This window comes from Oreochromis aureus, linkage group 6 (assembly GCF_013358895.1).
Source record: "Oreochromis aureus strain Israel breed Guangdong linkage group 6, ZZ_aureus, whole genome shotgun sequence".
Classification (NCBI taxonomy): Eukaryota; Metazoa; Chordata; class Actinopteri; order Cichliformes; family Cichlidae; genus Oreochromis; species Oreochromis aureus.
In genome coordinates, this window is record NC_052947.1 from 31,171,077 (window position 1) to 31,184,144 (window position 13,068).

General features: G+C 38.3%; 1 protein-coding gene across 1 annotated transcript; it reads right to left on the bottom strand.

Annotated features, from left to right (window-relative positions):
• Positions 1-1,376: 1,376 nt before the first annotated feature.
• Positions 1,377-8,121, bottom strand: LOC116310564 (phospholipid phosphatase 3-like). The gene is made up of 6 exons (XM_031727407.2): positions 7,631-8,121; positions 5,600-5,757; positions 5,210-5,496; positions 5,072-5,129; positions 2,392-2,568; positions 1,377-2,291 (listed from the first exon to the last, which is right to left on the bottom strand). Exons 1-6 carry the CDS (start codon positions 7,821-7,823, stop codon positions 2,193-2,195), a joined length of 972 nt encoding a protein of 323 aa, XP_031583267.1. The 5' UTR covers positions 7,824-8,121; the 3' UTR covers positions 1,377-2,192.
• Positions 8,122-13,068: the final 4,947 nt, after the last annotated feature.

Here is a 13,068-nt window from a genome sequence, read left to right on the forward strand (position 1 = left end):
GTTGAAGCCGGCTATTACTGCAGCCAGAATGATTTTTTTTTAAATTACAGTTCAATCAGACCACTGACTTATTACACCAACAGAACATTGCCAGAGTTTGTAGCCTAGGCTCTGAGCTCATCTCTCCCAGCAGATACGGTACGTATAGGAATCGGGGAATGATGAGTAAACATCCCCCCTGGAGTCTACAGGTGAATGCTGAGGTAGTGGAGAGGTCGACACAGCAGGAAGCAATTCAGTGCAGCCGCCGCATTGACATATCAGAGGGAGAGATGGAAAATTCTGCAGCTTTAATAGACCAACACGTTGGGAGGGTGTGCTTGGTATATGATGTGAGGAGAGTGAGAAATGTTAGTGTCTAAGAAGCAATGTAGTCTAAGGTGACTGCCTGTGGTGTTTTAAATTAATATGTTACTTTCTAGGGAAATATTGAACCTTAATGCATCGATCTTACACCTAATGAAGATATTACATACAAAGCATCAAATTTGAATGACAAGAGAGATTTTCCCAAAATAGACAGTAATGAAAATGAGCTCAAAGTCAATCCAGCTGCAAAATTTAAATGCTTTGCACATCTGTGCTTTAGTAATAGTGCAATGTCATTCTGTCAGGGACTATTTAGCCGCACAGTGATCGCTTTTAATTTTGATATTTTAAAGAAAAGTTGATAACACTTTTACATTTCCCTAAATAAGATTTTGGATTCTCCCAAAGATAACATGTATAAGAAGAGAGGTGTGATGAAATGAATTCAATACTAAATGAACTGCAGTTGTATGGGTCCCATTTGGTTCATCACAAAAACATATTGACAAAAAGCAGTCCACATAATAAATGTGAATGATGCTGTTTGCTTTCTTGTGCTATCTGCCTAAAGCTCCACTAATCAATATTTCTGGATTAGCCCAAAACAGATCAAATGACACAGCGTAATGTAAGGTGTTGCTTGTTATGACAAAACAGCAGAGAATTATCGCCCACTTTCCAGCTCATTTGCACAGTGCTAATTGAACATCTTTGGCTCATTGTTTTGATTTTAACAGCTAATAACTCTGCTGTTTTGATCCGGGCTCTCTTTAATCTTGTTTCAGTCGCAGCAGGCTGCTGTTTTAGGCAAGCTTTGATAAATCTACCCTGTGCCACCTGGCCAGCACCAAACAGCAGGAAGACAAAGTTAGTGACTTTCTGAAAAATTAGAATCTTCCCCGTGGAGTCTGGGGAGACCAAATCAAAGCGAAAAGAGAAAGAATATTGGAATTCTCAGGTGGACAGAGATGCTTTAGTCCAAATGAGTGATGACATGTTTTCTGTCTGCTTATGTAAACACGTGAAAGCTGTTTTACACGCTTGCAGTAGTGCCCCCAAGTGGTCAAAACATTTAATTACATACATTACAATGAAAATGAAATAACTAAAAAAACCCAACTGCTTTTATTTTTAATGATCTGTGCACTCATGGACTGGTAAGTTATCTACAAGCATCCATAACTTTATAAAGTCTGAGAACTAGTGGCATCCATCCTCTTCCATAAATAAAGATCCTGTTAAAACAGTTTATAGGAGTCCTCTCACTTACATAACACAGAGCTGGACGGATGCATCCAATGAAATCACCTGATGCAAACTTTACAAATGAGTTGCTTTTTTGCTATTTGTGCTTTCCTTCAACAACATTCAGTGGGTGGATAAATAAACTACACAACTTAATTAACTTTTGTATAAAATATTTTACATGCTACATACTAAGTGCTAATTATTAACACTATCATGGAGATGAAAAAGTGCTTTTACAGTTTTTGAATTGTAAAAAAAACAAGTGATATGTGGAGTGATAGTGGTTCTTCTGCGTTCAGTCTTGTTTGTAGTCTCATCTCACAGGTAAGTGTTACACGTGAAGCTAATGTCAGTTTTTTTTCAAGACTGCTTACTTGACACACAACAAAGACAGAGGAACTTGCATAGTTTTAGACTCCTTCTCTCTTCCTGTCTCTTAGTTCATAGAGTATTTTCTTTGACAGTATTTCATAAGGTCTGCTTTCCTTTTCTCCCCTGACTCTGTCAAAATACTGAGGTATGTAGTTTGATTTCACAGGAAATGGTCTTGCATTCTTCAGATCTCTTGTCTGTCCAAATCAGTCTTCAGGCAGCAGGTGAACGCAGGCAGATGCGGCGGTAAGTGGGAATGAGGTTTAGCAAACAGTATGGTGGGGTGACAGGGGGCTGTCAAGGGTCTCGGTCGGAGAGAGATCTGAACTGGAGCTTTTAAACATAGCTGAGATGTGGAAGGCCTGGGAGAAACATAAACACATGCCCAACTTGAGGATTAAGCAGACTTTGACACGTGGACACGCATTGATGCACAAAGACAAGCAGGCAAGGTATACTGACCACCCAGTAGGCAGTGAGAGCTCCCTGTATGTAGCCTGTTAGTACATCAGACGGGTGGTGCCTGTAGTCTGAGATACGGGTCAGGCCTGTGTAGATTGCCAGCATAACCAAGAAAAACTGCAGCACGGGTCTCAGCAGCCGAGCTCCACGCCACGTCAGCCGTGCCTGCAGGTAAAACTATATTACAGAAACAAAAACAATATTTAATTCGCTGAGCAATACATTACAGATACAAGACGTATACAAGTGAGGAGATAATTGTGGCTAAAGCTACGGATTACAGTGGGGAGGGGGAACAAAAGTTCTCTCTTTGTGTTGACGGTCAGGGAGTTACAGCTTCCACCAGAAGGTAAGGGCTATGGTGGATGGTGATTGGATAAGTGGTTTCTGAGATGGGTTAAGATTTGTTTTTGTGAGAGAGGTTTTATAAATTTGAGTGGTGTGGTAACGACAAATATATTTAATTTTGATACCTCAAATGATTAAACATTGTATATGAAGGTTATAGGCGGTTATCGAATCTGAAGCATCTTTGAGAGTACTCAACACCTGTTTCTGGACTTCTGTATTTATCAGTTATGGATAGTTAATTCAATTCAATTCAGTTTTATTTATATAGCTCCAGTTCACAATACCTCAAAGTGCTTTATATCGTACATAAAGGGTAAAGACCCTGCAATATTAGAAAGAAATCCCAACAGGCACACTACTCCCCTATGAAAACGCACTTGGTGCCAGTGGGAAGGAAACACCACTTTTTAGGAAGGAAAACCAGGCTTAAGGAAAGGCAGACATCATATGCAAACCAAATGAGTATGAGGGGAAAGAGAAAAGAGTAGACCGAAACATGGCAAAAGACTATTCAAAGATATTCATAAATATATATATTTATAATGTAAGCATTCATCAACTACTACCTCTGTATGCATTAATTTCATGAGTCTTGGTGACCAAATTCAACATTTGATCTATAATATTTTGCTAGCATTTGTGTTTGAATTGTTGATGAACAATTTAACTGTTAGCCATATTTGAGCTAAATAATGAGTAATAATAATATTCATAAGATTAACTAGTTTATCCGTTATGTTTAGGCAGCATTTGGTTTACTATTAGTTAACAGTGTCAACGAGCTAATGATGTATTTCTGTGTTGGTTTCCTCACCAGCTTTAATCATTTATGCATTCATTTTTTTCTCTGCTGCTTAGTTTATTGTTCAGACTTGTATGGGTGCAGTTCTTTAATTTAATGGTGATTTCATTTTTTTTTTTATTTAGTTGAGCTCTGTTAGCTGAAAACTTAGATACTAAAGAAATACCACCTGTGATACTTGTGCCCCTTCTTGGGAACTTTCAATACAACAGGAGGCAAATAATCTTGTTATTGTTTGATGGTAAATTAATAGTTAACTGTTGTTTTATGGACCCACAAGCAGGAAGAATCATTCTGAAATTATTCCTGATCTACTGTCACAGGTGTGTCACAGCCAATGCGCCACTCACATCATAAAACACCCGATATTGAGACTGTTGTGAGTCGGCTCTCATTGTCATCTAACAAAGTGACTTCCACTTTTGGCACCCTAGTGTTCATTTGCTCAGAGAGAAGCATGAAAATCACATTAAATTATCAACCCCCCACTCGCACCAAAAAAGGTACCATAGAAAGTCAAAGAAAGACAAAGTCAAGACAAAGAAAAGAGTGAATGTGCACAACTGTGCCCTCAGTTCCACTTATGATTTAGGCAGTGAGTTGTTAAGTTTAAAAAAGAAATTTAAAAAAAAAAAATTATGAATAATAATTTCCCTCTTAAAATAAAGTGGTGCTAGTGACATTGTGAGAGAACAAAGTCGGGCAGCTAAAGATCCAGATGTTTGCTCCTGAAATAATAGATGTCACAATGACCCCTCTGTGCTTTAGTCAGTGAAAGCTGTGAAAAACTGTTTTATATAATAGCAGCAGCAGCAGTGAACGTGATTCCTGTGCATCTGTTTCACTGATATAAAGCGGGTAAACCCTCCTTAAAATGCTGTCGTAAGCTGAAAACTTTACAGTTTGTTTAAGCCAGGTCCAAATCTTCCCACCAAAGACTAATAGTTAAATACGCTCTCTTTGCATGTAATATAAATATGTAAAGTTCTACAGGACACTATAGAACATTTAAGATCAATCATGAAGAATCATGTTATATTTTCTTTATGCTGAATTTGTTAGCTGTGAAAATATTTGAATTTCTGCTGATGCAGGATTTATTTCTGCATAAAAATGAGTACACATATTCACATAAATGAGAACTTGCATCCACAAATGCTGGCTTTCTTATATACAAATGCAGGGGCTTACACACACACACACACACACACTCTTGCACAATAGAGCAGCACAGTGAGACGAGGTCACACTCCTCCCAAAGCAGAACAAAGCAGTCTCTGTTTGTGCCATATCTCCCTCCAGTCCCTCATCTCTTATTCTCTCGCTCTTTGATGCTAACTGGACTGGGGATGAGTCCCTGTTTCATTCATTCTCTCTCAGCATTTTACAAAGTGATGGTAATTGGAAATTGGAGAGACAGTCAATTTTCTTTGCCAGTATGAATGTGTGGTGTGTGGGAGAGAAAGAGAGAGAGATAGAGGAAGAGAAAAATTTTGGAAAAAGAGACTAATAAATAGAGATACTCACAGCTAAATAGAGCATTGTGTACATTGCAAAAGAAGCATGGCCCGAGAAAAAGGACTTCCTGAAAAAGTGGAGAAGTATTTAGAATTGCAAATTTCAATACGACATTAAAAGCACAAATTCGTGAATGCAGACACACACCTGGCTTCCTCCTCTAACTGGTGGTCAGGCTGGCGACAAGTCACTGTTTCAATGTAGGTCCCAGGTGTGCAGTTGAGTGATGCATAGGTAATGCCGCACACTGACAGGAAGTGCGGTCGCAGCCGTCCCACGCTGAGCTTGGCCATGTTGGTCAGTGATTGGCCGACACAACATCCAAACAGGAAGCACCCCAGCTCCTTGTACAGGCACGAAACGTATAGGTTCCTCACAAAGGCCTTCGAGCTGACACCGTGGAAACGCACCCGATAACACTCCCCGAGAGCAATCTAGATTCAGATGGAACGTGAGAATCACAAGATCACACGTTGTACAATAAATGACAATGGGGTGACTGATACGACAGGAATGATGAAGATGATGAATACTCACAGTGAGGCCAGTGATGATGATGCCACCTGTGATGAGTAATTCATCTGGTATGGCTTCTCTGTGCAGGTAAGGATAAGTGATGCTGGGGTCCCCACAAATGAAACCTCTTCTGTAAGGACTCAGTACCTTTAGCTCACATGCAAATAAAGGGATGGAAGCTGCATGGGAGGAAGAAAAGGGAGAAAAATAGAATTAGACAAAATTAAGTATTTTAAGTCCCCAGTTTTCCTCTTGGTGAAAGTATTCTTTGAAAGTGTTACATGGGAGAAGAAAAGAGGAGTAAGGTCTCATCTCAGGTTAACCAAGAAGAGGCATTGTTAATCATAGATAAAAATAACATAATCAAAACATAAATTTAAAGCTACAATGAAACATACAAGACAGATGAATAGGGGCTTTTAGAAAGGAAAGAAGTTTGGGAAAGTAAGACTTTTACAGAAAAAGGGAAATCCAACTTTTTCTTTGGAGAACAACCATTAGGAATGTCGGGGTCGTAACACTCCTCCACTGGGACCAAAGAAACTCAGAGAACAGCCGAAAGCTCCAGTTTCCTTACTGAATAAAAGCTGAATCCACTGAGAGTGGAAGAGCGGAGCAAGGCAGCGCTCAGTAAAAGATCCAGTTTGAACTGCACATGTGTGTATTTGTGTCTAAGTGTATGCATTTCTGTTGATGAGGAGAGAAAGGGGGGGTTGTTTGTGACTCCAGTTGAGCTCTTCCCAACAAAACAAAGCGTAAAAGCGCCAATAGACCCGAGCCAGAGCCAGCCTCACACTGTCTCTGTTTGTCTCCCAGTGTCCTATCTCCTTCTCTGTCTCTGGTTTGCATGCCTGCACGCACACACAGAAAAGACAAGGGTGGGGAACAGACATCAAAACGGACAAAGAAAGAGAGAAACAGAGGCTTTTCGCAGGGCCTCCACCCTTCTGCACAGATCCAATCTGTTGTTAATACAGGCTACTTCTCTGTCCAGCTTGTTCCAGCCAGCCAGCATTACATAACCCCTCTCCCACCACCAATACCACTATGAGCTAGGGTCAACAAGTAGAGTCGTGGGCATGTATGTGTACACACACATGTGATAGTCATGGATCGTACATTATTTATTGAATTCCCCCTGGCCTGACTCTACCCTGAGAACTGGATGTTGTCATGGAAACTGCACAATTCCCTGGGTAATGCACAAACCAGCTGGCACAAAGAGCTGAAGAGCGTGCGTGAGCAGAAAAAGAGAGGTGGCATGTAGATGAAAGGGGTGAAAACTAACTTTCTGTCTCTTTTACTTTTCTGGTTTCCTCCTTTTTTTTTCACCTTTTTATATTTGCTGCTTGTTTTCGGAAGACTGTAAGCTCGATCATCACGTTTATAAGTACCCAAATACCCACTGTTTTCTTGACCGAAAGGGATAAAAGTGGAACAGCACTTAACATGGGCGATGCTCACTCGTTACCTTATTGAAAGGAATAACAAGTGTATACGGGATTTTGTCGTTGATGAACAAATTCATTAATGACTGTACGAGAATATATGGCTTTAAACAAACAACAAATGACTCGCTTTGATTTTTTTTAAAAATAATACCGATATATCTTGAATAATTTCGAAGAATTTAAGAGAATTATGCAAAAACACCCACAAACCCTTTTCGAGACAACAGAATGTTATTAGCTGATTGAAGTTCTATCAACTCACTGCTGAATCAAATGCAGATTTCAGCTATAAAAATATTAATGAGAAAGTTTCTTACGTTGTAGCCTACAGTTAAAAAATACACAGACTCATTCAGCATATCAGTTAGTGTAGTTTGTACTAATGCACACTGGCACCAGTGTAGTTCTAATGAATGGAAAAAAACTCTGCACGGAAGTCCAGCAACACAATGAACACAGGGCTGTATCAGCTTATAACACGGGGTTAAATGTTGAAGTATGTGGCTGCGGAATACGTGGCCTTGTACAAGGCAAAGCAGGCCCCTCAATAAGTAATATAGTATTATGTTAACCACTGACAAATCCAGCTAGGCCTTCTTACCAAGAAAGAGGCAGAGCAGGTCTAAGCCGACCAGAAGTTTTCTTTTAGATAAAGCCGGTCCAGTTATCTCCATGAGTTTCTTCCCAGTGCCGTTCTCCATCCCCAGGCCGCTCTTGTTTTCCGTCAGTTTAAGCTGGAGGTCCGCTCTGGAGATGGGCACACCGGCGCTCTGCGGGGCAAATGTATCCAACATGCGAATTGTAGGTCGGTTGTAGATCTAACTGGCATCAGAAACTTGGGAGCGCCCTTTGGCTACTCATGTGCAGATCTCCAGGGAGAGTGAAAGTAAATCCAAAAGTTCCAGGAGTATTTAATATGCTACCTGGAGCGCGTGGTGACGTGTTTCTTCGCTGTCAAAGTGGAGAAATGTTTTACTCATGCTGGTGTCAGTCTGCAGGGCTCGTTCAGACTCGCTAAAGTGCCTCCGTCAGCTTGAAGATATGCATGGTTTGCGAAACAACTAGTTGATAAAATCTCTCACTCTCTCTCTCTCCCTTTCTCTCTCCCTGTCAGCTCATCGAACATTAGGGAAAATAGGGAGGGAAAAATCCACAAGTCCTAATTAGAGGCAGCACATCAGATATGTGTCACGGTGTGACGATAGTTATTGCATGGATGCAGTCTGGAAAATATTTCTCCATCACTACTACTGTATGACTTATCGCCTACAAAAAAATGCAGGTGATAAGAGATTGGGAAGAAATCAAAAGTAGACGAAATAAAACTTCATATCACTTTAACAAAACACTGAAACATAATTCGAAGTATTTTCGAGTAATTTAGCCCACAGTTAAAAAAAAAAAATACAAATATTTGCCATTGATCTGGACATATTTTACTTTTGAGTCTGATTACTTTAGTACTTTTTAAATTTAATCTTTACATAGTTGTTCGAAAAACACATCGTGTTTTTGTTTTTTGTTTTTTATCGTGGTTTATTGACCAGTTCAAATATATCATAAGAAAGAGATGTGTCTTAAATAATCCCCAACTGAAATCTATAGACGAATTCTACAAGATGGTGGTAGAAGTATAACTTCCAAGTGGAGAAAAAGATGTTAACAGTATTTTGGGTTCATACAATCTTAACAAGATTGTAATTTTTTCTTTTCTTTTCTTTTCTTTTCTTTTCTTTTCTTTTCTTTTCTTTTCCAATACAACTTAAACTCTCAGGCAAGCCGTCTTGAGCTCTTCTTTTGGATGCTGGTCTATTCTGTTTGCTGTCAAGATGATCCCACTACTTCAAGGATGTTGAGTTCCAGGTTATGAGGAGAGCAGACCATGACTAGCATTGAGTCATCATATGTTTTTCTTTCCAGCTATGTTTTTCTAGCATTGGCATTATCTTTCTTCTATTGAGGGACATGAGTGCCCAAAAGAATTAAATTAACACATTATTAAACAAATGTGCAATTAATTATTTTAAATTTGTAATAAGGAAACAGTGTATTAAATATTTAAATAAAATGTATTTATATTTAATTAATTGCTTGTTTCAGATTTTTATTCATTAACAACACATTTAGTTAATTATTTAATGATGTATCTATTTAATTAATTTTGGCTCTCCACATTCTCCTGATCTCTTCCATACATATTGTTGATGATTTCAGCTATAAATTTCAAATTTGGATTAATAACTCTATTTGACTCATTACATTTTCACTGTGGTTCTTGTGAAATTTGGCACACCCTAGTCTTTTCTTCCTGTTCTCTTTCCTTGAATGTAGCTTCTTGACATTTACCCTTCCACTGAGGTCAAACTTTTTGAGGCTTTCGGTGAACAGTATGGCTCAACTAAAGGGCCAGATGGAACTTTCAGTTCCCTTGTCAGGTCTTTGCTATGCTAATAATTTCCTTGTAACTAAAACCAATTCTGAAGTATGATCTGACTAACTCATCTACACATGGCATTTCGTAGAGGTTATAGCAGCCGTGACAGTTTGCCTGTAATCTCCACATTTGGACGTTTTTTCTCAAAATAGTATTTTGACTTTTTGCAATTATCCTCAAAATGATCAAAAATATATATGTTTTTCTTCCTAATATATCCCTAATACGCTGTTGTACACAACAGTATTAGGTTTATGTTTTATACTGTGGGCCTGTATTAAGCGGCTAAAAAAACAAAACAAAAAGCATTCCTCTAAAAATGGTCAGGTTTGGGCCTGAACTGTAAATGAGTAAAAAAGTAACCAACGTCCAAAGAAAGACCTTCAGAAAGTTTGGAGAACCATTGGTGAAAACCAATTTAAAACATTACAAGTAAGTACTTTATAAATATTTGATTCTTGAGTCAGTGACAAATAATAGTGAAGTTCATCTTTTGGGAAAATACCCACACTGGTTTGATGCCAGTGTCTGAAAGAACTGTGGTAACTGGAATATGTGTAATGTAAAACTACAGAGCCAGCAACCAGTTATTTTAGCTTAGCTAGGCATAAAGAGTGGAAACAGCTGATAACATCTATACTGGATACAGTCTATATGACAAAAGGTAGCACAGTCTATCTACCAGCAATGCTAATAAAATCCACTGAATAATATTCCTTCATTATTTCATTCATTTATAGATTCAGAAACTAAGATAACAATAATCATATAGTTTTCCATTCTGATAGTTTGCTGTATGTGTTTGAAAGCTTTACAGTAACAGTTGCAAGTCATACAAGAATAACTCCATTCATTCATTCATTCATTCATTCATTCATTCATTCATTCATTCATGTGGGCATTTGTAGGAAGATGCACACAGATAGTAAACTAACTTATTTTGACTTATTTTGTTCATTTATGCCTTTGCTTTTGTGTATCGACATCAGTATCACCACTTTCCTAAAAGTAAGCAAACTAACTTGTACACTGAAAAATATGAGATGCCGATTAGCACAACAAAAAATGACAATGTATTTACAATGACAGAAACAAAAAGTCCCAGTTGTGCTTTTTTAGAAACTTTGTGGTGGTTGACTCCTGAATGAACCAAGGTGGGGAATAACCAAAAGGGCACCAAACATATTTAAAAAAACAAACAAAAAAACAAAAACACTATTTTTGCCTCGTCTTACAAGAGACAAGTACAATTAACGACTTTACATTTTACTGTACCTTTTTCCAGTTTTCATACACTTTAAATGTACTTATAAATTTGCTTTTCTAAATGACCTGGTGAGATAAGCTTGATTTTTTTTAATATGTTGCATGTGTTTTCATTATGTGGGACATGGAAAACAAAAGCTTGCTCACAGTAGAAGGAAATATAATGTAACAACTTAACAAGTCGTTTTATCCTCACAAGTAGTGTTACAATGTATAAAAAAATATTGTTTTTAAATTAAGAGTAAATTAAGAGATTGATTGGTGATTTACTTAATTTGATAAGTGAAACTGCAGCACAACATTCAGGATAAACAGTTTTCAGCAGTAGGTGGCAGCAAAACCACTATCAGCGGATGTTCTACTCTAGCAGCTATGCTGGAGTTTAGCCATTTTTGTTTTTGTTTTCATACATGGAGGAAAATAGAAAGATAGCACGATCCTGATTGTGAAGTGAAAACACAGAGAGCTACTTCCCTGTGAGAAAACCCAGCACATCATAACGTTTTTTGGTTTTTTTTTGGTCAAGTAGGTGAAGTGCATGTAATCCTGACCACAGAAAATCCAGGATGAAATATGCGTGGGTGTGTATTTGTGCAAGGTTGTAGGTTTAACAGTTGTTTACTTTATCTCAGGCATTTAACAGTGACATAGTTCCTCTTTTACCTTCCTCCGACATTTCGTCACTTTGCGTAAGGAAGCTCGAGCGTCATTTGTAAAATGATTTTATACTCATGTGGAACATTACAGGCCCTCAATGCAACTTCCTCTATTTAACAGAGGTCTCTGAAATCTTTCAAAACAACACGCAAGGTGAACAGATGTAGATCATAAATTCAGATAAACTAAATACCACACACACACACACACAGACAGATGCTGTTCGTTTTTAACAAGCTCAAGCTTTTTCAAAACAGCTGGGAAACTCTTGAGGAATTTGTCTGTGCTGCCTTATTTTTAATAGTTTGCTTATTTGTATATTTGTGGTTAGTTTCATTGAGGAACAGAAGACATGGGTTTGCCCTGGCGGACTATATGACCTTCTACAAATGCTCGTAATGCTAAATTTCTTATTTTCTCTGTTTCATGCTGACTTCCTCATCTTGGTCACCCACACAGCAAGAATCCCCACATTATTCCCATTACAGTGTCACGCTTCTCAGTTGTCATTCCTCATGATATTTTAATTAAGTACTTTTTGTTTTTGTCTTCCCCATAGTTTAAGGTTACATAGCGTCACAAAGGGCATGACATTATCTAAATTTACTAAACAAAATGCAATGGAAGATGTAAAACTTACCTGAGTGTTATATTGTAAAAACATTTTTATTGGGCTTTGCATGAATGCAGCAATGAAAGTTTTTGGACATCACTTAAACGTTTGAAAAAATGCCCCCAAAAAACTCAACAGAGAGGAAACCAAGAAAAACTTTGAGACAGTTCAGCATAAAATCAAAATTGAGAGAAACTGAGCTGAAAGTTTTGGCAGAACTAACCTGTATTCAGTCAACTTAGATAGTGACAGTGGCACTCCTGTCAGGTCTGTACTGGAATGGTTCACCCCTGTGAGGTGAAAGTGCCTACCCTAACCCTGAGCCTACATTTTGGAGAATTAATGACCCACAGATACAGTGTATCTACAAAATATAGCAGATAACCTGTGGCTTTCAGAACATCCTTAATTCTTTCTGGCATACATTTAACATGATGATTGACATGATAGCATCACACAGCTGCTTCAGATTTGTCAGCCGCACATCCATGATCCAAATCTTTTAATCTAGTGTGGAGGCCGTTACAGTGAACTTACCATCATATTGAAATAGTCACTTTGAGATGACCTGAGCTTTGAGACATGGCACTTTGCCCGGCTGGAAGGAGCAATCAGAAGATGGGTACAGTGTGATCATGAGGGAAGACATAGGGTCAGCAACAATACTCAGGTGACATTTAAAAAATTCTCAGTAGTTATTAAAGAGCCCAAAGTGTGCCAGTAAGCTGTCCCCTGCACAACCAACAACAAACAACACCACCAGCCCAAACTTTTGATGCAAAGGAAGCTCGATCCAACTTTTCATGGTGCTTTCAGCAAATTTTGCCCATACCACCCAAATGTTGCAACAGACATCGTGGGTCATCAGACCTAGCAACAGTTTGCCAGTCTTTTGTTGCCCCACTTTACAAACTGAGTAGTAATAAGTGGATGTTTGAGCTGCTATCATTTGTATACATATATGGAATGAACAGCTCAACTGTAGGTATGCAAACTTAGTGAGCAAGTTACAGTGAATTATGTACAGTGCATACAAAAATTTACATAAAAGAAAAATTGGGAGTTGAAA

Coding starts and splice junctions, on each gene's coding strand:
- LOC116310564 (XM_031727407.2), bottom strand. CDS start 7,823: ATGTTGGATACATTTGCCCCGCAGAGCGCCGGTGTGCCCATCTCCAGA. Junction 5,497..5,599: donor TCATCATCACTGGCCTCACT/GTGAGTATTCAT, acceptor ATCTGAATCTAG/ATTGCTCTCGGGGAGTGTTA. Junction 2,569..5,071: donor ACACAATGCTCTATTTAGCT/GTGAGTATCTCT, acceptor TCTGTAATATAG/TTTTACCTGCAGGCACGGCT.